Here is a 23,615-nt window from a genome sequence, read left to right on the forward strand (position 1 = left end):
CGGCGTCCCTACGTGCCGGCCCACCTTACTGCGCGTGCGCGGCGGTTGCCGTGGAAACCGGGCAAGCGTCGGGCCGCCAACGATTCGGGCGCGAGTGGTAGGCTGAGGAGGAAAGCGGGGCCTCCCTGGCGGGGCCGGGGGCAGTAGCGACCCCACGGAACGGGGCTTTCGGTGCTTCCGGAATGAGCATGCACCCCGAGACCTCGGAGCCCGTGGTGGACGGGCCGGCGGAGCAGGGCTGCGCGCAGGAGCCGGGCGTGGAGGAGTCGGCGAGCGACCACGGGGACGCAGACCTGGGGGGCCTCAGGGAAGGTGCCGACTGCCGCCCCAGGGAGCCGAGGGGGGGCGAGGGGCTGCCCCCAGCACCACACCTGACCTTCCCAGCCAGCGGGAACAACAGTAATAATAACAGGAGCGGCACACACTTTTTAAAGGATGCGTGCCCAGCGTTCACCTCGTTTGAGCCTTACACCCTGCCCTCTGCGGTAGGCCCTCCTCCCCCCAGTTCATAGAGATGAGGAAACGGACTTAAAGAGGTTTTGAAACTGGCTCCAAATGGATCACCCTCATTCGGTCAATGACAGAACAGATTCGTGCTTCATAGTCCGACTCCGGAGCGCTAGCCCTTGCCCAACACCCCCTTCCCCCATCGCCCACCTGTTCCGTGTTTTCAACGTATCTCTTTGTTGCTACCACCGTGTAAGACGAAGGCTCTCCCCTTCTAGACCGCAGGCTGTGTTGGGGCAGGATTTCCTGATCGAATTCAATGTCCAGTCCAGTGCCTGGTCCGTGGTAGAGAGTGAGTGAGGAGCTGGTGATTCTGGGGTCAGTGGGTGACTGCCTCCACAGAGTTTCCCAGAATGGGTTTAGAAGACAGCCTTCACCCTCTGCTCCCATTTCGCCGCTCCATTTCCTAAGGGAAATCTTTTAACGACGAGACAAACTACTTGATTTGCATTTCATTTTTTGGACGCAGTCAACAAACGTGTCTTGAGCACTGACCTGTCCAGGCAAGCCCTGTATGAAAGAGCTGTAGGGAAGCCTTGTAGCCGTCTGGAAAGAGATAGGCTTTGGAGCTGCTCACGCTGGGTATGGGTTGCGGCTCTGCAACTAACCAGCTTTATGGCTGCCAGCCCAGGGTTTAAACCTCTCTTTGGGGGCAGTCTCCTCATCTGTGAGCAGGGATAATCATAATTAGGTTGCTGGGTTACTGTGGGCCATTAATCAACGCTAGCTCTTGTCATTCATGCAACCAATCAATCATTACGTATATGGAGCACCTCCTCTTTATTCCACAAACACTTATCTGGTGCCTCTCTTGGCTGGGCATTGTGTGCAGTGGGAAATAGAAGACTGTAAGACACAGCCCCACACACGGAGTGTTTACGGTGGTTCGATAGACCACAGGAACACAGAGTGCAGTCACCAGTGGCTCTTAAAGGTTAAGTGCATTTGAACTGGCCAATTTTGATTGACCGCTAAAAAAAAAAAAAAATTAAGTGCCTTTAAATGTGCTCATTCTCTTCTTACCAACGATATTTTCACCGTTTTTGTTTCTTTTCCTGTGGTTTTTCTTTCGAGAACTTTTACAAAAGAAGAGAGAACATCATAACAAGCGCCCAGGCACCGTCCCTAAGAATTGAAAATGATCAATACTTTATCATTTCTGCTTGAAGTCTTTTTTAAACTTAAGAAATAAGGCATTTCAGATAAAGGTGATGTTCCTTTTGGCCTCCTGCCCTCAGTTCATTCTCTGCTCCCCTTCTCCAGAATTTTGTATGAATTCAATCACCTCTGTCTCTGTAATATATCCTTAAACAGTGCAGAGCATTGGTTTGTATGTTTTAAACTTGTATGAATGTTATCCTGGGCTTATGACGAAACTTGCTTTTTCATTTCATACACGTTTCTGAGAATTACCCGTATCTTTTTAATGTGTGTCTATTTTTGAGAGAGAGAGAGGGAGACACAGAATGCGAAGCGGGCTCCAGGTTTTGAGCTGTCAGCACAGACCCCCACCCAGGGCTCGAACCCACAAACTGCAAGATCATGACCTGAGCCGAAGTCGGATGCTTAACCGACTGAGTCACCCAGGCGCCCCAAGAATTGTCCATGTTGATTGATGTAGCTCCAGTGGCTTCTTTTCCAAGGCAGACTACTGATCCATTGTTTTATATAACCAGTCGCTATGGATGGATGTTTGCGCTGTTGACACTCTTTGGCTGTTAAAAGTAACGCAGAAATGAATATCTTTGCACACATGTCCTTGCACACCTGTACAAGAGCTTTTATAGAGGACGTGCCCGGAAGCAAACTTCCCGCGGTCCTTACCGATGCTTTACAAACTGTCACCCACGTTCCATACTAAACACAGATACTAATCAAGCTGAAATTGGGCAAATTTTTTTTCTACCCTTCTTGACCTCTATGGAACCAGTCTCTCTCTCTCTTTTTTTTTTTTTTTACAGCAATTAATGATCCTAAGGAAACACGTGTGGGTCCTTCTGACGTACGCTACCCAAGCGAGCAGAAACAGAGTGGCGATAGCGGGGCAGACGGTCACTTAGGACACCAGACAGATGACAAGGGAGACCACGGCCCCAGGTATGTGGGCATGCTGCTGCCAGTTCCAGCGCACATTTACTGAGGAAGGAAGATCGTGTGACCGCCCCTTTGTATCAATAAGGAAACTGAGGCTCGGGGAGGTTAAAGAGCCGGCCCCGGTGTCTGAGAATTGGTAGGGGAGTCAGGACGGCGCTGCCTCTGTGGCACAACTAACCACAATGTGTTAAACTTTAATGCCAGACCTGGAGAAAGAAATTCTGGCCGTTCTTGATGACACCGTCGAAAGTATTTTTATTAGAACCTACACGGCAGGGCGCCTGGGTGGCTCAGTCGGTTGAGCGGCCAACTTCGGCTCAGGTCAGGATCTCGCGGTCCGTGAGTTCGAGCCCCGCGTCGGGCTCTGGGCTGACGGCTCGGAGCCTGGAGCCTGTTTCAGATTCTGTGTCTCCCTCTCTCTGACCCTCCCCCGTTCATGCTCTGTCTCTCTCTGTCTCAAAAATAAATAAACGTTAAAAAAGAAATTTTTTTAATAAATAAATAAAATAAAAAAAAAGAACCTACACGGCAATTTTCAAGATTGCTGAAAGTGATGATACGGGACGAGGCCCTGAAAAAGGTGTACTGAAAAAGAACTTAAAAGAGTCCAGGAAGAAAAAAAAAAATTAGTTATCGGGCATGTAGGATATTTTGGAATTTGGGGAAGAAGTTCTGACTGTATTGCAAATTGAAATTTCAAATTGCTGACAAATTGCAACGAATTTCCTTTTCATGTTTCTCATGGAACAGAATGACTAAACGTTTTATACAGAAACTCTGCAAGCAACACCAACTTTACATTACCCCAGCATTGAACGACACGCTGTATTTACACTTTAAAGGTAAGGACCTGGGGGCGCCTGGGGGGGCTCCGTCGGTTAAGTGCCTGACTTGGGCTCGGGTCATGATCTCACGGTTCATGGTTTTGAGCCCCTCAGCAGGCTCTGGGCTCACAGCTCAGGGCCTGGACCCTGCTTTGGATTGTGTGTCCCCCTCTCTCTCTGCCCCTCCCCTGCTTGCTCTCTGTCTCTCTCTCAAAAATAAACAAACATTTAAAAAAAAAGTTTTGAGGTAAGGACCTGGCCCAGAAGTGTCGCATCAGGCCGAAGTTATCAAAAGTGTCTTGCTGGGATCCTCTGGAGTTCTCAAAGTATATCAAGGTAGAAATTTCAGAGTTGAGTGGAGATTTACGGAGAAGCAGTATTTCTCCGAAAAGTCTTCCCTGACTGGAGTTTATAAAGGGGGCCACTGCCCGTACCGATACCAGGGAAGCGTGTTGCGATCTTTGATTTATATTTTCTAAAGGACTTTACGTTTTTCAGACCAGGCCAGGAAGGCCCCCAAGGGCTCTTAAAGAAACACAGGGCCTCCTAACTGGCCTCCTCACCTCCACGTTGCCCCCTCCAAAATTCTGCACCCAACATAGGAATCGCAGGGAATGGGATGATGTCGCAGGGCGGATCCCGAGGGGACCGATCTTTAAGAGGTTGGAAGAAGAGGACCCAACAGGTTGGACTTAGTGGAGAGAGTCAGAAGGTACAAGAGCTAGGAGGGAGGAGTCCCTGGATTCTCTGCTGCTGCCATGGACCAAATTGTCCCCAAACCTAGCGATGAAAACAAATTCAATGTCTGGTACCGTTTCTGAGGGCCGGGAACCTAGGAACAGCTTTGCTGGGTCGTTCTGGCTAATCAGCAATACTACAATTTTTTAATCAAAACTTCTTCAGGGGGGCGCCTGGGTGGCTCGGTCGGTTGAGCATCCGATTTCGGCTCAGGTCACGATCTTACGGTTCGTGAGTTCGAGCCCCGCGTCGGGCTCTGTGCTGACAGCTCGGAGCCTGGAGCCTGCGTCGGATTCTGTGTCTCCCTCTCTCTCTGCCCCTCCCTCGCTTGCAGTCAGTCTCTCTCTATCTCTCTTAAAATAAATAAACATTAAAAAAATTTTTTTTAAACTTTTTTGGGCAAAAAAATAACCTTTCAAAGGCTTTGCGTAAGAGCAGAGGAACGATGAACTACAAATTGATAATGAGTTACTAAAGTAAAGAAAATGTTTTCTAACCTTAAATTTGGCTCATAAAACTGAAAAATGGAAGGAAACAAAACCCACAGTTAGCACTCCTTTCAGGCTTAGCCGGGTCCCCACGCTCATGGTACGGCTTCCCTTGGCTGTCTTCCCCTGCTTGGACCTGCTTCTGGCTCATTTCGGGAAGGCCCCCCATCGCCTCCACTCACTCCCGGCCGTGAAGGGAAGGTGGTTGCTACAGGGCTCGGCCCCACCTTACCCGGACTGGCCGTCCCAGCGAAAAGACCACCTCTCTCCAGCGGACCCAGCAAAACCCCCCAGCTATCAAAGTTGGCCCCATTTGGCTAAGTGTGACTGGCCCCCAGTGAACTGCTAAGACTCTGTTTGGCCCCCCAGGAAGCCATGGGGCAGCCCCAGGAGAGGAATGCCCCTCAAGGAAGGTGGCCGTGGTGTTCCCGGCGGAAGGAGGTGTGGATGCTTGGCAGGGAGGCATACACAAGGGTGACCCCGAGCTCCTCGGACGCCCCCTTCCTTCTCACCAGGTTTCGATCGCATCGAGAACCTCGAAGAGTACACGGGGCTGCGTTGCCTCTGGCTGGAGTGCAACGGGATACAGAGAATCGAGAATCTGGAGGCCCAAACCGAATTGCGATGTCTCTTCCTGCAAGTGAACTTGCTTCATAAAATCGAGAACTTAGAGCCTCTGCAGAAACTGGATGCCCTCAACCTGAGCAACAATTTCATCAAGACCATTGAAAACCTCTGTAAGATGCCCCCACCCCCGCCCCCAGGGGTCTTTCTCTGTGCCCCTGCGCCCACCCCTTTCCCCTGGGGGAGGTTCTGGAGGATTTGTATACCCCTGTTGCTTACTTCTGCCCACCTCACCTTCCAGCCTGCCTGCCGGTCCTGAACATGCTCCAGATGGCCCACAATCACTTAGAGACCGTGGAAGACATTCAGCATCTAAAGGAGTGTTTGAAACTTTGCGTCCTCGACCTTTCCCACAATAAGCTGAGTGATCCCGAAATCCTGAGCGTCCTGGAGAGCATGCCTGACTTGGTAAAACGTGCACACGCTCAAAACTTGCGTTCTTTAACGTTTTTTTATTTATTTTTGGGACAGAGCGAGACAGAGCATGAACGGGGGAGGGGCAGAGAGAGAGGGAGACACAGAACCGGAAACAGGCTCCAGGCTCCGAGCCGTCAGCCCAGAGCCCGACGCGGGGCTCCAACTCACAGACCGCGAGATCGTGACCTGGCTGAAGTCGGACGCCCAACCGACTGCGCCACCCAGGCGCCCCAAAACTTGCGTTCTTTAGATACCGAATCTCTCTTCCCTCCTTTCCTCTGGGCTCTTCCTTCTCCCAGTCTGTCCTCTTGGTGTTTGGAGCTGGAGTAGCTCGAATGCCCAGCCTCCGGGTCATTTCACCCGCAAACGTTTCAGGGCCGCTGGCAGATGAGAACTTCCTTTCTTGACTGCTCACAGTTACCCCCCACTGGCCCCTCTCACTCCTCCGCCAGAGAAGCCAGCTCCCCTTGCAGGACTTTGCCACGTTCCGGATTTGGTTGATTGCACCCCCGTGGTGTCGTTTAGCATGTTCTGCTGGACCCGTGTTTCTTGTGAAATGCCGATGGGGCCGGAGGCGCGGTCCAGTGCAGCTCCAGGCTGCGGCACGGCGCGGGGCCTGTCATGTCTGGTTGTCTCTCTTGCGTGGAACTTGAAGACAGCCTGGTGGCCCCCCCCCCCGTGTCGTCAGCCTGCTGCAGCCGGTTGAGGCCCCCCACCCCCACCCCCCGGCTGTGTAGCAGCCACCGGCGAACGCGACACCGCCTCGATGAGCCATTCCTTCAGGAGCCACGCGGTGGCCATTGTCCAGACCACATGTCCCTGCCACGTTAGCTGGCGTACTTCTGCAACCGGGAACCCCCTCGTCTAATGGCTCCCCCATGCGTAGTTCGCACAGAAAAGGCCGGGATGAAGGTCTGGTTCGTTCTTTTTATTCATCGATTTTCGGGGAAGGGGGTCAAGAACCCAGCGACCACTAATGGTGACAATGAACGGCTTTTCTTTCCTGGTGGCATCATGAACTTGGGTTCATGTGTACAGTGTCCGATACGATTTAACCCTTGCTGTCACGTGTACCGAGGAAAGGAAAGTATGACAAGGAAATTTACAAGGAGAGCGTTACAAGGGACACCCAAAACCCCTGAGTTCACTGTTCACCGCTTAGGGCATGGATGTGCAAGGCAAACCTGGGTCGCTTTAAAGCATGGTAAGCAAATCACAGTTCAGGAACAATCTGAGCAGCTGGTCAAGAAGGGCTAGTTTAGAACTGCCAGCACACGGCGATAATATGAAGCTGTCGTATAATACTTTTTGTTTTTTCTCGTTGCTTAACTGCCGTAACAAAGTACCACACACTGGGCAGCTTAAGTGACAGAAATGCATTTTCTCCTGATTCTGGGGGGTAGAAGGTCCAGGATCAAGGTGTCTTTGGGGCTGGTTTCTCCTGAGGCCTCTCTCTGTGGCCTGTAGACAGACGGCTCACTGCGTCGTCACAAGGTCCTTCCCTCCGTGTGTGTCCGAATCCCCTCTTATCCCCCAATCCCCGACACCTGTCAGACCGGACAAGGGCCCACCCCAATGACCTCATGTAATCTGAATCACCTCTTTAAAGGCCCTATCTCCAAATTCGGCCACATTCTGAGGATGCTGGGGTTAGAAATTGAACGCGTGAATTTGGGGGCGGGGGGGACACAGCTCAACCCGTGACAAAAGCAGTCTGCTTTACAGTGACATTGTGATCACTTTCAAATCCTCCCCACGCGATGCAGCCCCTTAGTGCCTGCCCCTGGGTGTATTGCCCCCCCCTCACCCCACCCCAGCCCTGCGGCGCTGGCCCCTGAAGACACCATGAGAATGGAGAAGGCGGTATGAGAATGATGTTTGGGGAATGCTACGTTAACTAGCGTATGGTCTATTTATTTTCACCAATAACACAAACCACTTTAGATCAGAAAACTCACACCTTCAGGCAAACTAGTTTGTTTTTTTTTTAACGTTTTTTATTTATTTTTGAGATAGGGAGAGACAGAGCATGAACAGGGGAGGGTCAGAGAGAGGGAGACACAGAATCTGAAACAGGCTCCAGGCTCTGAGCAGTCAGCACAGAGCCCGACGCGGGGCTCAAACTCACGGACTGTGAGATCATGACCTGAGCTGGAGTCGGCCGCTTAACCGACTGAGCCACCCAGGTGCCCCCAGGCAAACTAGTTTTAAATGGCGCTCCCGGATATCACCTTGGCCGCTCAGTTAGTTCTCTGAGTTTCGCAGGCCGGGAAGGAGGAGACAGTGTGTAAAGAAGGGGGAGGGGGGGCCACGCTGGTCCAACGACATCCAGCACTTTCCATCCTTTCCCTAAGTCAGTGCTTCCTGTCCGCCTGGCTGCGGTGTATGCTTTCTTCAAATGGGTGCTGGCCAGGGAAGAGGGAAGACGATCAATTAGACCAAGGTTAACGTCAGCAAAAGGGCTTGGCTGAGCAAAACAAGGCCCTTGCCGACACGGAGAGGCCTCCGGATGTGCCTTCCGAGGCTGTTCTGGAAGGACGGTGAGATTCCAGATCTGGAGTTCAAGCGCAGGAAAGCGCTGCTCTATAATCATCAGCCCTGGGGACAGAAAAGTGAGGAGACGCCTCCGGCTTCCCTGATAAAGTCGCGAGGAGATGGCGTGGGCACACGCGCTGTGTTTTGTTCTCTCAGAGCACCGCACGCGTGAAACGTTTCAGTCACACCCCTGTTTTTGTAACGGCTTTGGTTCATGCTTACAGCGTGTACTGAATTTGATGGGAAACCCCGTTATCAAGCACATCGCTAACTATCGAAGGACAGTCACCGTACGACTAAAACATCTCACCTATCTGGATGACAGACCAGTTTTCCCAAAGGACAGGTAAGGAGGGGGGGAGCCTGTGGCTCACATTTTAATACAGAATTGTTGTGCACACTCAACAGTAAACTCGTACAAATTTCGGACTTGGGAGCATTTCCGCACATCGTTACACATTCTTAGGAAACAAGTTTGATGGCTGCATAACTGTTTATAATAAGAAATTCCCTGTTTTCGAGCGCTTATTCATAGATTGGCTTTTTCGTAATCCCCTGATGAGTATCCTTGCATGTAAGTCTCCGGCCTCGCTCCTGCTGATTTCCATAAGGTGGAATTCTGGGAGTGGTGTTATTGGATTAAGGACTGTGGTTTGAGCCTTTTCAAAGGCGCTTGTGAGTATTTTCTAATTGTTTTTTAGCAAGTTTGTAAAGTTCATAACTTCAGCAGACATAGCCGCGTGAAAGAAATCTTTGCCGGGTTAACCGGAGAGCGAAGACTATATCTCATTTTATTTGGGGGTAACTGATGGGGTCGGGCGTCAGGCAGGGGCATCGTCTCCGCCCATCGCTTTCTCCCGCGCTCCTTTTGGAGGCCCTTTCCTTCCTGGTTGCTAAGAGCTCTTCCTTATATTAAGAATATTGAACCCAGGACTCCCAGGACTCACTACTTTCATCTGTGTTTTTAATTTAAGTCCCTTTTGACTCTCAGAGTAAGCCCCCAGTAGTACGGGCTGCCGGTAATATGTTCTTGAACTCGCAAACTTAAATCCAACAGACAAATATTTCCAATAGAAGTGAGAGCCTCCTCTCCAACCAGATGAGAAAACAAAACCGCCTGCTTCTGGGCAGTCTGAGTTCTGTCCGCTCGGAGGGGCTCGCTAACGTCCCCGGCCTCACATTCCTTACCTGGAAGGTGGGGACAATGTGACCGCAGCGTCCTTGTTCCACGTGGGGTTTGAGCAGAGCTGGGCTCAGAGGAGAGAGCGGGAGCCCCACCCGGGGCGGGGCTGACCCCGCAGGGAAGGGTGAACAGGGGTGGGAGCCGGACCCCTGGCGGTGAGACCCCACGCTCTGGCTCAGGGCCCCGAGTCCCCTGCGTCTTAGTTCTAACCGCGCCCACCCCTGGCTGATGGAGCGAGCCACCGGCTGTTCTCCGTGCCCCGGAAGCACTTCACTGGTGTTGCAGGTGTCTACTCATGCGTCACCTCGTTAAGCCCTCCCGACCCCACCCCTCATCTCGGAAGCACCTTTTCCACCTGGGGTCTCTTTAACCGGATTTCTTTTCTGTGGACACATCAGCCTCTGGCATACTTGTTTCCTTCTTTAGGGTCTGTCTTTCCCCATAAAAGGGCAGTTCTAACAGAGCGAGTATCGTCACCTCTTGGGTCACCTGCTGCCGTATCCCCAGCCCCTAGAACAATTCACCCATTCAAGGTGTACAAGTCAGTGTTTTCTAGTGTATTCAGGGTTGTGCGCCCACCCCCACACCCATTCTAGAATATTTTTGTCGCCCCAGGAAAGTAACCCTTACTCATTAGCTGATATCCCTCATTCTCTATCTCTGTGGGTTCTTTCTTTTCTGGATGTTTCATATAAATGGCATCACACCACGTGTGGGCTTTCGTGATCGGCTGAGCAAAATCGTTTCAAGGCTCGTCCACACAGCAGTATGTATCAGTAATCCGTTCCAAAACAACGTCACAAAATAATATTCCATTTGGAAATGCCCCATTGTATTTATCCATCCGTTGATGGACTTTTGGGTTGTTCCCACTTTGGGGCTATCGTGAAGGGTGCTGCTACCAATGTTCGTGTGTGGGTGTTTGTGTGGACATCTCTTTTTATCTCAGTTGAGGGGATACTTAGGAGCATCACCCTGGCTTGTACGGGAAGAGTACGTTTATTTTTTTTTTTAATTTTTTTTAACATTTATTCATTTTTGAGAGACAGAGACAGAGCGCAAGAAGGGGAGAGGCAGAGAGAGAGAGGGAGACACAGAATCCGAAGCAGGCTCCAGGCTCCGAGCCGTCAGCACAGAGCCCGACGCGGGGCTCGAACCCACAAACTGTGAGATCATGACCTGAGCTGAAGTCAGGTGCTTAACAGACTGAGCCCCCGCCCCCAGGCATCCCTGGGAAGATTACGTTTAGCCTTGAGGTTGCCTGGCTCCCTTCCAGAGCAGCAGCACCACGACGAGCGACTCCCTGCTTGGTGTCCTCGCCAGCATCTGGTGTCAGTGTTTGGGAGTTTCAGTCCTTCCAGTCGGTGTGATGTGGGATCTCATCGATGTAATTTGCAATTCCCTAATGTCATAGGATGCTGAGCTTTTTTGCCATCTGCCTATCTTCTTCGGTGACGTGTCTAGGTCATTTGCCTGTTTTATTTTTGTGTGTGTGGTTTTTTTTTTTTTTTGAGTTGTCATAGTTGTTTGTTCGAGACAGAAGCCATCTCCCAGTTATCTTTCTTGTAAATATTTTCTCCCCATCTGTGGCTTCTGATTTCATTAAAAAAAAAAAAAAACTTTTTCTATTTTTAAATTATGTGGTCTTTGTGTCGAGTTGTAGAAGTTCTTTATGTATTCTATTTACACATCCTTCAGCAGGCCTATACTTTGCAAATACTTTCCCACATTCTGTGGGTTGTCTTTTTACTTCGTTTATGGTATTCTTTGTGTTACAAACACTTCTAATATCGATGGAGCCCGAGTTCTCTGTTTTTCTTTTGTTGCTGCTTCTTTTGGCATCACATCGGGAGGGTTTTGCAAACCATCAAAGGCATAGGTGTGCACGTGTTATCTGGAATCCTTGTGGCCACATGTCCCATGTGCCTTCAGTTTGATTTGAGGGAAATGAGCAAGTTTGGTCGGACAGTGTATGTTTTGAATTGACTTTTAACCTGCGAAAATTCAGACCTTCCCAGTTTCTGGTGTTTTTATTTGTCCTCATTGACAGAGCTTGTGCCGAGGCCTGGGCCAGGGGCGGGCTCGCAGCTGAGAAAGAAGAGAGAGAGCAGTGGGAGAGCAGAGAGAGGAAGAAGATCACAGACAGCATCGAAGCCCTAGCGATGATTAAGCGGCGGGCAGAGGAGAGAAAACTGCAGAAAGCCAGCCAGGAGGAAGGTACGCTCGGGGCTCTGTTTAGACTAGAAATCTGGGCTGGTGAACTTGGTCTTTCAACTCTGGGATTTTTTTTTTAATGTTTATTTATTGAGAGAAAGAGCGAGATCTGGGCTGGCGAACTTGGTCTTTCAACTCTGGGATTTTTTTTTAATGTTTATTGAGAGAGACAGAGAGAGAGAGAGATCTGGGCTGGTAAACTTGGTCTTTTAACTCTGGGTTTTTTTTTTTAATGTTTATTTATTGAGAGAGGGAGAGCAAGAGATCTGGGCTGGCGAACTTGGTCTTTCAACTCTGGGTTGTTTTGTTTTGTTTTTTTAATGTTTATTTATTGAGAGAGGGAGAGAGAGAGATCTGGGCTGGCGAACTTGGTCTTTCAACTCTGTGATTTTTTTTTTAATGTTTATTTATTGAGAGAGAGAGTGTGTGTGAGAAGGGTGAGGGGCAGAGAGAGGGAGAGAGAGAATCCCAAGCAGGCTCCATGCTGTCAGTGCAGAGCCCATTGTAGGGCTTGAACTCATCAACTGTGAGATGGTGACGTGAGCCGAAATCAAGAGCCAAATGCTTAATTGACTGAGCCCCCCAGGCGCCCCCGGGATTGATTTATTTTTGACCATTCATTCACACCTCTCTGGTCCATGTGCATGTGGCCTCACCCACCTGCCCCCAGCTCTTCCCGGTGGTGAAAGCACAGTTGTGTTAAAATAGCCTAGTTTTCCAAAATAAATGATGCATTGGTTTTCTATGACAGCCATAACAAATAACCATAAATGTAGGGGCTTAAAACCACACACTTATGATCACAGTTTTGTACGTCAGAAGTCTGACACAGTCTCATGGGACTAAAATCAAGATGTGGGCAGGGCTGCGTTCTTTCTGGAGGCTCCCAGGGAGAGTCTGTTCTTTCATCTTTTCCGGCTTCTAGAGGTGCCCACGTCCCTTGGCCTGTGGCCCCTCCTCCATCTCCCTCTGCAAGACCTTCAACTCTCTCTCCAGCTCTGACTCCCCTGCCCCCCCTCTCTTAGGGATCCATGTGGTGATATCGAGCCCACCTGGATCATCTAGGATCATCGCCCCATTGTCCTTGATCTCCTCGGCAGAGTCCCTTTTACCACACGAGGTCACATACTCACACGTTCTAGGATTAGGATGTGGACGCCTTTGTGGGGCCATTACTCCGTCTACCACAAATGAACACGGAATTCATATCAAAGCAACGTGGAGTTGTATGGATTTCACGCGCCCCACATGTAGGGCCGCTGACAGCAGTAACATCAGCCAGCATCTGTACGCCGGGCTTAGTCAGTGCCTTTATCCCGTACCTCAGTCAGACGGATACTAAGGTTGTCTATTACTACTCTATTGCTCTATTTCACTGCACACAGATCGTCCTCTGCCCATCTGTGGGGAGGGGGCGTCGATAGGTGTCTGCACACCAACGCCAGGCACGGGCACGTGTGCTTACACGGTGAGCACGCAGACATGGTCACAGATCCCAGCAGGGACGGCGCCCGGTTCCGCCCCTCCGCGCAGCCTGCAGCGGCCCTGGCGAGGTGAAGAGGGGTGCCGGGCACCTCTGTTTAGACTTAAGTTGTAAATTAGGAAACCCTACAAGGTTAGCTAGGTTGGGTGACATCCTGGCAAAAGGGCCTTGAAGACCAGCCTGGATGTGGCAGGGGACAGGAGGTGGTGGGCTAGGCAGCAGACAGCTGTCATGGAAGCGATGCTAGGGTCATGAGCTTGGTGGCTCCTGGGGGGAGGGGGCGTGGCAAAAGGTCCAGGCAGGGAGGTGCAGCCCCGGGCGGGAGACAGGCCTTCTGTGCAAATCACCGTGGAAAAACACGGAGGCCCTTGACCTTTTTGGTTTTTGGTTTTTTTTAATGGAGATGAAATTCACATAACGTAAAATGAATCATTTTGAGGTGGAATTTAGCACAATCACAGCGTTGTGCAACCCGCATCTGCGTCTAGTTTCAAAACATCGTCATCACCCCGGAACCAAAGCCTGTACCCGTGAGCCGGGACTCCCCTCTCCGTCCTCCCCCAGCCCCCGACAACCGCCCATGTTTCTGGATGCTTCATATATGTGGAACTCTCTGCAAGATGCGACCTTTTGCCTCTGGCTTCTGTCACCGGGCACGATGTTTTCGCGGTCCCTCCCGGTGGGAGGGAGCACAATCCGTACCGTATTCCTTTTCATGTCCCACCTTGACAACGCAGTTCTGGGAGCCGGGAATGAAACACGTTTTCTCTGTGGCACAGATCGTGTTCCCTCTGGTTCGCTCGGACCAGAGCTGACAGTCTGGGTGCCTGCATGAAACTTGTTCAGCCCTCCAAAGCTACTCGAAAGCTACTACTCCTGGCCTGTCAGGACCAGAGCAGGCCTGGGAAAGGTTCTTGGCCCCAAAGACCCTGTGGCCTATTCTAGGATCTCAGAATCTGTCTCCTCGCCTTGACCTCTCTCACCCGATTTCGAGATTCTGTCCACTCCCGGGTTGGGTGTAAACGACCCCCTCGCTGCCTCCCTAATGTACTGGCCCGAATCCGGGACTCAGAGTTGCCCGCCCACACCTGATGCCCCCGCCAGGATTTGGTCCTGGGTCTGTGCTGGCCCAAGCCCGACACCAGCCTGCAGGATCCTAGGGACGGTCATCAAGGCACCTTAATAAATAAAAACCCCCTTCCTCATCCTGTACCCAGTAGAGGGGCTGGAGTCCCCACGGGGGGTTTTAAATGACATTTGCTGTGTTTCACCCAATTACAACCACACGTGGAAAACAGAAAAGTGGGGCCCGTGGGTGGCTCGGTCGGTTGAGCATCTGCCTCTGGATCTCGGCCCAGGTCACGATCTCACAGTTGGTGGGATGGAAGCCCGGGTCAAGCTCTGTCTGCCAGTGCAGAGCCTGCTTGGGATGCTCTCTCCCTCTCTGCCCCTCCCCAACTTGCGTACACACTCTCTCTCTCTCTCTCTCTCTCTCTCTCTCTCCCTCAAAATAAATAAGCTGAAAAAAAAAAAAAAAGAAAACAGAAAAGCAGCGCTAATAACAAGTGCGGGAAGAACCACCCAGTATTTCGTAGAAGGACCTCGTGGCTCTTCCCCATGCGTGGAACCCGTGTGTGCTCCTATAGAACAACGGCATGATTCTATTGCCTTCTGCCTCTCGTGGGAAATTGGCATAATACATGTTCCACGAGGTAGACATTCTCCTATAGTATTTTGTCCTTTTCCAAACTTTTTATTTGGGTAGTTCTCAAATTTTCAGGAAAGCTTAAAGAATAGGGAAACAAACAGCTGTGTCCGTTTAGACTGGATGGTGTTCGACGTTCACACACACGCACACGCACACGCACACGCAGAGAGAGTCCTGTTGTGCTGAGCCATCTGGACGTAGAGCACCCCACAGTCCGGAAACCCGAATGCTCCCGCGCGCGTCTCCTCAGAGCCTCCTGAGCTGTTTTCTTCAAGGCCGTGTCCCGTTCCACTAGACCGAGTGGCCCCTCTGGGGACCCTTAGCTCCGCTGATTCGCTTTCTTGGACACCATTGCCGTGTCCCCGACAGTCCCCTGAGCTCACGCCCCGTTCACAGTTCGCTGCGTGTCCCCGAGAGACGTCTAGACCATCTCGTCCCCCCCAGGAGGTCTCCTGTTCACCTGCGGACTTCTCTTGCTCAGGGAAGGAGCCGGTGCCAGACGAGAAGGACAACGTGGATGCCACCGAGGAAGGGAAGGAAGAGCCTGGTGAGGAGGGAGGGCGGCGGCAGAAAATGGAGCTGTTTGTCACGGAAAGCTTCAAGGCCAAGGATGAGCTATTCCCGGAAAAGTCGGGTCTCGTGGGGGAGCTGCCCGTGGACGGCACCGGAGCCACTGAAGGCCAGGGGCCAGGGGGGGCACCCCTGGAGGAGACCCTGAAGCCGGCCGCCCCCGGAGCTGCCTGCGGAGGTAAGGAGCGGAGAGCCACACGCGTGCGCCCTCGGGGACCCATGCGTCCCCGGGGACCACGGCCTCTGAGCCACGCGCCTGTGGGGGCCGGGCTACTTTCCACCTCCTCCGATTCTGTGTCTCTAGGATGAAGTATCCATGTCTCATTTTCTAGAGCAGCGCTGCCCATGGGAACATAATGGGGCCATAACTGCATTTTCTGGTAAACAAGGTCAAAAGACACGGGGGAAACACGAAAGGTGTATTTTACTGAATCCGTTATATCTAAAAGATAATCATTTGGGGCACCTGGGTGGCTCAGTCGGTTAGGCGTCCAGTGTCGACTCATGTCATGATCGCGCTGTTCACGAGTTCGAGGCCCGCGTCCAGCTCTGTGCCGACAGCTCGGAGCCTGGAGCCTGGTTCGGATTCTGTGTCTCCCTCTCTCTCTGCCCCTACCCCGCTTGTGCTCGCTCTCTCTCTCTCTCTCTTAAATTTTTAAATTTGAAATTCTTAAATTTCCCTCTCTTAAAATTTTTTTAAAAATTTAAAAATTAAAAAAAATAATCACGCAGATCTGGGCACAGCAGGCCGCCTGGCAGGTTCCGGCCGCGTTCCTTGGGTCCTGCTTAACTAGCAGATAAACCCGGGACTCACCCACGACGCTGCCCTATAGCTGTGGCATTGGTGAAGGGAGCCAGACCTGGAAAATGCCCCGTCTATAGGGCCTTGAGAGACGGGGAACATTTTGTTCCCCTGAGCAGCCTTGGGGGTCTGGCCGGGGAGTTGAACTGGTCTGACCAGAACACAGGGATCCCAGAAGGAAGGTCCCCATGGTCTGGGAGAGACCAAGGAGTAACCCTGTCCCCAGACCATCGAGGATACAGCCAGAGGGGCAGGGCCACACCCCCGAGTGCCAGGCAGGGGTGAATCCTTTTCCGGCTAAAGGATTTGAACAGAGCAGACCAGCCTCGACGACTCACCCAGCTGAGGCCCACCCTGCTCCCCCCCCCCCCCCCCCATACCGCCCCACCATCCACGGGGATTTAGAGCCACGCCCTCATCTTCAGTAACGTCGGAAAAACCCGTCTCGCAGCCTCGCCTTTGACACGCCGCCGCTCCTGCTGTGCCTGAGACCCAAGAATTGCCCAGGGATGAGTTACATCTGAAGGGCCTCGGTCAGGGAAAGAAAACGTTCTCTGGTGCTCAGCTCGCCCCTCTTCAGACGCCGGTCACGCTCTTCAGACTTTGCCACGAGGCTGGAATGCTTCTCTAAGAAGCAGGACTTGTTCTGAATAACTTCTTCCTTGGGAAACACCCGGGCTGCTTTGTATGCCCACGACCTGGCTCTGCCGGACAGCGGCCGTCAACCCCAGGGCCTGGTCATCTTTGTTCCCTCGAAGAGAAGGCCTACCAGAAGGGTTTTTCCCCAGGATTCCCACAGGTGGACATATGACAGGCCTTGTTATTTAAAAGGCACAACACAGGCGTGACCACACGGGGAAGCTGACCCTCCGGGCCGCTGAGGGCCGCGGCCTTTGCTTTCTGTGCCCCCCGCGCATCCTGAGAGGGGAGCTGGGCTGGCAGAGCACGGAGATCCTCCTTCCATTTTGAGTCAAACGACTCAGCCCCGGGAAAGGCAAATCTAAATGGAAAAACCTTATGCTCAGAAAACTGCTCTTCCGTTCACCTTTCCTACGTTAGACAGTCTTGCCTCGTAACCGAAGGACGGAGGGAACCAAGAGATAACCACGTGACCAGCCCTGCTGAATTTCCCGTGCAGATTCTGAGATCCGGGCATGGTCGCCTGAGTCACTGCCCCAGCCCCACCGGAAGTCTGCATCTCGGGGCAGAGGGAGCCGCTAGGAGAGCGGAGGGCACAGCACCCGCCATCACCGCCACCGTGGAAATACGGCACCTTCTGCCTCGAATTACACTCTCCCTGGAGGAGTCCGCCGAGTCCCGGCGGTCACGAAAACGGTCTGAGAATGACCCGTGTTTCCCTGAGACACACCGCGTGCAGGAAAGCGGTGCTGTTTCTGCAGACACTCTGTGATCAAAGCTACGTACGTCCGACCCTTCCGTCAGCAAACCCCAAAACCTCTCTGAGCCTGTCTCAGTCCCCGTGAAATGAAAACGGTCTGTCTGCCACGGTGCGGAAGCGATGCGCCCAATAATTGTTCGTCTCTTCCCGGCCCCACCTTTTCCCGGGACGATGCCCAAGCAGATCGTTTCTTAGGAAGCAAAAGGACCCTGGCCCTGCCTTGACTACGACCACAGTGCCATGAACAGGACAAGGGGTGTGGGAGGAAGGGCCGGCCGGGTGGGGGGGCAGACCACGGCAGTAATTACAAGAACGGAGGAGCTTGCGGCTCTCCTCCGAGGAGCCACCGGGATGGCCACGTGCAGACCGTGACCGCCGGGCCTAGTGAGTGAAGGCCCAGAGGGCCAGCCCGGGGCCGTCCACAGAGGCCACCACAGAAACCCTCTGCCTGCCTCCTCGTTTCATGCTAAATCGGTGTCCAACGTGGCTCTGAGCCAAACTGGACCTAAGTGTGACAAGAAAAGTTGAGCTGCTGATGTCGACTACCTGCAGCCATGAGACTCAAGAGCAAGCAGAGGATGGGACCACGGACAGGGCCTGGGGGCCACGGACAGGGCCTGGGGAGCCACGGATAGGGCCTGGGGGCCACGGATAGGGCCTGGGGAGCCACGGATAGGGCCTGGGGAGCCACGGATAGGGCCTGGGGGCCACGGGATAGGGCCTGGGGGACCAGGGATAGGGCCTGGGGGACCACGGATAGGGCCTGGGGGCCACGGATAGGGCCTAGGGGGCCACGGACAGGGCCTGGGGGCCACGGATAGGACCTGGGGGACCAGGGATGGGGCCTAGGGGGCCACGGATAGGGCCTGGAGGCCATGGATAGGGCCTGGGGGACCACGGATAGGGCCTGGGGGACCACAGATAGGGCCTGGGGGACCTGGGAGAGTAGGAGCCTCGAGGAGGAAGAGGAACCCATCCCCACTCCACGGTCCCCAGCAACCCCACGTTATTAGCAGGCACCCCTGACACTCGTGCCGTGACCGGGGACAGGCGGTCCCAGTGGGTGGTGGGCTCAGCACCTCCTGGGCAGGGCCAGGACCCTGGACTCTCGAGCTTGCCTCCCCCGCATCTCCCCAGTCGGCCTTTATCTCCTTGATAAATCTCTGGCCCCAACAGGGCCTCCTCCCAGGCGCCTGCGTATTCTGCGCTGCTCACCGGCTGGTACGGTTATCTTGCCGGAGTCCCTGTCGAGTTCCAGCAAGAGGGCAGCTTTTTCCTCTCCCCTCTGCTTTAGACAGGGCCCGTCCTCGTCTGGGGGTTCTCGCGGCTTCCGTCCCAGGGGCTGGCCTCCCCCTCTTTTTGGGCTTGTCAGCCCGACCACCGCGCGTGCAACCAGCCCCAAGGTTAATAACTCTGTGCTTGTTCTTAGACTCGCCCCCCCAGACTGCGGCCACCGAGGGTGCGTTAGGCACGGGACTTGATGGAGAGGAAGACTTGGGAACCACCAAATCGGAGGCAAAGGAGAAGCTCTTCATCGATGTACGTAGAGAGCTGCATCTGGAGAGAAGTGTCCTCTTGACCGTTGCTATTAGATCACATCCAAACCTTCAAAACCCTCACGCCCCAAAGCGCGCTCTGCGGCCAACAGGCCTGACATTCCCAAGCTGGCTAGGATTCACTCCGGACCTCGTGACCAGACCCGCCTTCTAACATGACCTCCCCGGGGGTTCATACACGGGCACGGTCGAGATTGAGCCGGGCTGGCCCAGAGGTTTCCCCGGGAGGTACACTGCAAAACAATCCCGTCCCGCTAGCCTCATGCAGAATTGTGGAGAACGTGACATTTATCACGGGAGCCTCTACTCCTCCGAGGACGGCTGTCCAGCCAGCGGCGAATGCCATCGTCCTGGCCCGTGGCCGCTCCGGCTTCCTGACCGAGGGCCCGTTTGGCCTTGAGAACACCCCTTCTCCCAGACGTTCCGTTTGGGGACCGGTCGTAAATGCTCTGGCCCGCAGGAACGGGAAGCGTGGGAATTCACACATTTTGTCACAATCCCTAGGAAGTGTGTTTGGGGGGTGGGGGGCGGGCCAAGGGGTGGGGCGGCATTTCTCACCCCTTTATTTCCATGCCCACCAGACAGCCTCTCTGGGCACGAGCGGGCCCCTTTAGCTTAAACCCATGCGCACAGCTACGCCTGCCCCTGCCTCCTTCCTGGCAAACCTCACAACTGCACGCGAGTCAGTAAGAGTTAAGCGGCGCGGTCCACGTCCAGAGTGGGTCTCTAGTTTTCCGAGCCTATGGATGCTAAGGAACAAAACAGGATTAATTGGAGAACCCGCTGTATACGGGAAGATGGCTAATACTTCTGGTTCTAACTCTGCCTGGCACTGGTCTCAAAGGCGTGCGTATTGACTGAACCTTCCAAAACTCTGCGAGGTGGCAGGTGCCATCATCATCCCCACTGTACAGAGGAAGGGAGTGAGGAACCGGTACACTCGTGGTGCGCTGGGTTCGGGCCCCGTCACTTTCCCCAGACGAAGGGGCCGTGTCTCTAAAGCCACAGAGAAGCGGGGCGAGAGGTAGCCATTCCCGCAGACCTCGGTCACTGTCATCGCTGCGGTCTGGGTTCCCGACGCGTGTGTGAGAGCGTGCACGGTGGCCCGTCGGGTCCTTCCTCAGTTCTCCCGGCCACGGGCCGCGCGCACGCCCCTGCCGCCCCTGCGTGCGCATCGCCTGGTGACGGGGACTCTCTGCTCTTCTAGGACCTGCCCGACTTGGAGGACGAGGACGCGGACGCCGGCGAGCCTCTGGACGGCCAGGACGAGGTCATCAGCCCCGCCTTCCCGCACGAACCTCGTGTCCCGTCACCCCAGTCTTGTCACTTACGGGGCACGGCCCCTTGGCGCGAGTCAGGCGCTCCTGTGCCACGGCACCACGCCCTCGGCCGTCCCTCACCAAAGGAAGGGCGGCTGCCACCGTCGCCCACTTCTGTGAGGTCCTCCCGAGGGCACATCGTGTCACGACGTCCAGTACCTGCTTCTCGTACATAATTACCTGACCACGCGTCTCTGTCCTTCTCGGGTACCGTACGCTCGCTTTCGGGACCTCTGTCCTACAGCGACACTCCGACGGGGAAGGCGAGCGTCCAGGGCAGGATGGGTTCCCCCGGGTGGACCGGAGCCGCCTCCCTCCGGCATCACCGGGGCCCGAGAGAGAGGAAAGCGTGAGACACCATCTCCGTCCAGGAGCTCATCACGGAGGAAGGAAACACACACGAGACCACAGTCCCCGTGGGGGCCTCGTCCCCAGGGGGCCACATCGGGTGGAGCGTATGGCAGCCCGAGGCCGAGGCTCAGAGCGGAGCCCATCTGGAGCCCCGGGAGGGCTGGCGTGGCAGGCACAGGGCGGGCGAGGCGAGCATGGCCGCAGAGCGACAGAAGGTGCAGAGGACCGCGGCCCTGCCGGGGAGCTCGGCTCCGCCCCGGGGGCTCCGGACGGCTGGCCGAGGGCATCCGTCCTGATGCCCGACTGCCCGAGGGCACGGTGCTGGGCTCCCGCACGCCTTTCTTGTGCGTGACGACAGTATTTTATGACCAGTGAGAGAGCAGAATCAGCGCCGGGCATTTGACCGTGACCACCGTGAAAGCAGAAACGTTCACACGTCTTTTCTCTCTCAACAGGTGTGCGCTCCAAAGGTGACAGCCATCTCGAGCTCGAGTGACGACAGTGACCCTGAGCTGGACTACTCCTCACTCCCAGAGCTGGAAAACATCCCAGATACCCTTTCAAACATATTCGCAATCCCCAAGGACACCTCGAGGAAGGCTGAGACGCCCTTTACAGGCATACTGAAAGCGGCAACAGCAAAGAGGGTCTTCGAAACCCCAAGTCTTAGGGACGCTAAGTCCCCACACCCACTGATTCAAGAGCTCCACGACGAGGGACCGTCAGGCCAACCACCGACGCCCCCAACCTGCCCAAGGGACACCGCACCGCCCCCTTCCAGTGAGGACGGGGACAGCGGCCTACTCTCAGCCTCTCCCCCAGGTAACGCCACCCTACGAGGCTCGGATGGTGGGGACACGACCCACTTGCCCCAGACCCAGGGAGGGCGGCCGGCGGGCTGGAGAGGGCCGATCACAACAGACCACGGAGACCACTGTAGATCGTGTCCGTGTATGGCTCTGATGTTGCTACTCGCTGGCCTGGGGGACGGCCGCAGAGCTGACACGCTCCTGGGCGGGCAAGCGGGCGTCTCCGGGGGCCTGGGGAGACTGTGTCTGTCGTTCCCCGCCCCCGCCCCCCGCCCGATCCTCGGCCTCTCCAGACCCAGGCTTCCGAGGGGGGGTGGGGAGCGCGGGACAAGATGAGGGCGACCCCTGGCCGGAGAGTGGCGTCCTCCGCGCGGACGAGTGGCGTAGTGCCGGCAGGGAAGGGAGGTTCGGCAGGCAGGGGGCGGCCGGCTGGGGGGGGCACGTGAAGTCACAGACCAACACATCAGCCTGGCCTGGCGCCGGGGGCCCACACACGTGGCCGGGGAAACGCACGTTTGGGGAAGCGGGTAACAGGCAAATGGGGTGGGTCTAAGTAGTTCAGGAACTGTCGCCGGCTCTCTGTCGAGCCCAGACGATTCCTGCTCTCACCCAACACTAGCTGGTAACCAGATTTCTTCCTTTTCTCCTTAAGTTCACTCATTCATTTCGAGACGGAAAGAGAGACAGAGAGAGCGCGCGCGCACACACGCACAAGAGCAGGGGAGGGGCAGAGAGAGGGAGGGAGAACCCCAAGCAGGCTCCGCACTGTCAGTGCCGAGCCTGGTCCGGGACCTGAACTCACAAAACGTGCGATCACGACCTGAGCCAAAACCAGGAGCCGGTTGCTTAACCGACTGAGGGCCCCAGGCGCCCCTGCCAGGCTCCCTTCCCGACACCAGCTCACGTGGTTGCCTCAAGGCCCACGTGCAGGAAGACGTGGGGGTTGACCACGTCTCCAGAGAACACAGTTACCCTCTCTCCCGACTAGGAAACATCGCCAAGAACGGGCCACGGCTGGAGACGGAGCTCGCAGAGCCCGAGGCGGGAGGCCGCGAGGACACTGAATTTGGCTCGGACTGAACCCCAAGGTGAACCTTCCGCCCCTAGACTGACGGGGACGGTGAGCCTGTGACCAGGCCCCCCCGTGGGCGCAGCCCCCCTTGGCCGGGCTCCCCTTGCTTCCAAAGAGCAGCCCTTGCTGAGGGCGCCGGGTGCCCAGCTCCCCCCATGCTGGCACCCCCCCCCCCAAGTGTGGACGGCGCTGCAGTCCCACTCAAAGCACGTGTCGCCCCCCTCCGCCCCCCCATCCTCCACGGTGTGAACTGTGTAACCACGCACATCTCCCACGAGCATTACAGACACGCCAGGACCCACCGAGTCAGGGCGTTATTTAACATCTGTGCGAGTCGTGTGCGCCTCTTTCCCTCAGGTGCCCCGAGAAAAGGACCAGTCTTCTCCTCACGTGTGATAAGAAATCTGGGTGACGTTCTGGGGGCCCCTTTTCCCCCCAGGACAGCAGGATCTTTCACTGAGCCACATGCTTCGGAGGACGTCAATTCACACATTACACGTCAAAAGCCACGCAAAGGGACGCTGCCGGGCTCGGGCTCAGCGGCCGAGTTTATTCAATCCCTAAACGCGGGACCGAGTGTCTCCCCCTAGAGAACATTAGATCCTGGTCGAAACTGCTCAACAAACACCAACTAACCAGCACCAGCAGCCTCCCTGAGCACGGTGAGGCACCCGCACCGTGACCCCAATGTCGACGGGGCCCCTGCTTTTAAGCACAACACCGTCCCCTGCAGGGAACGAATCCCGACAACACGGACCTTCAGGCCTTTGCACGGGTCGACGAGACCACCGGGGCCTTTGCAACGTGCGGTCGGGAAGGATCTTCGAGCAAAAGCATAAACGGGGAGAAACGACTATTTTGCTGTCCCCGTGGCTCTGACTTGGCTCCCGATCATTTCTGGGGTATTTCCTGCAGTCCCATG

General features: G+C 54.8%; 1 protein-coding gene across 3 annotated transcripts; it reads left to right on the forward strand.

Annotated features, from left to right (window-relative positions):
- The first annotated feature begins 49 nt into the window (after window positions 1-49).
- DNAAF1 (dynein axonemal assembly factor 1) lies at window positions 50-23,547 on the forward strand. Of its 3 annotated transcripts, none has more exons than XM_049622470.1 (13): window positions 51-312; window positions 2,469-2,604; window positions 3,352-3,443; window positions 5,167-5,388; window positions 5,517-5,683; window positions 8,452-8,573; window positions 11,461-11,627; window positions 15,297-15,563; window positions 19,016-19,125; window positions 20,350-20,412; window positions 21,268-21,634; window positions 22,610-22,709; window positions 23,051-23,547. In XM_049622470.1, exons 1-12 carry the CDS (start codon window positions 183-185, stop codon window positions 22,699-22,701), a joined length of 1,935 nt encoding a protein of 644 aa, XP_049478427.1. In that variant the 5' UTR covers window positions 51-182; the 3' UTR covers window positions 22,702-22,709; window positions 23,051-23,547. The 3 variants fall into 3 exon arrangements, with proteins under 3 accessions (XP_049478429.1, XP_049478427.1, XP_049478428.1); XM_049622471.1 differs by having other exon boundaries at window positions 23,141-23,547; XM_049622472.1 differs by lacking the exon at window positions 15,297-15,563 and having other exon boundaries at window positions 50-312.
- The last annotated feature ends 68 nt before the right edge of the window (window positions 23,548-23,615 follow it).

Source organism: Panthera uncia (assembly GCF_023721935.1).
Source record: "Panthera uncia isolate 11264 chromosome E2 unlocalized genomic scaffold, Puncia_PCG_1.0 HiC_scaffold_20, whole genome shotgun sequence".
Lineage (NCBI taxonomy): Eukaryota > Metazoa > Chordata > Mammalia > Carnivora > Felidae > Panthera > Panthera uncia.

Excerpts from the sequence above, each read along its gene's own strand:
- DNAAF1 (XM_049622470.1), top strand. The coding sequence starts at position 183 with ATGAGCATGCACCCCGAGACCTCGGAGCCCGTGGTGGACGGGCCGGCG. Across the intron at positions 3,444-5,166 it reads GCTGTATTTACACTTTAAAG|GTTTCGATCGCATCGAGAAC; the intron begins GTAAGGACCTGG and ends CCTTCTCACCAG. Across the intron at positions 5,389-5,516 it reads CAAGACCATTGAAAACCTCT|CCTGCCTGCCGGTCCTGAAC; the intron begins GTAAGATGCCCC and ends CTCACCTTCCAG.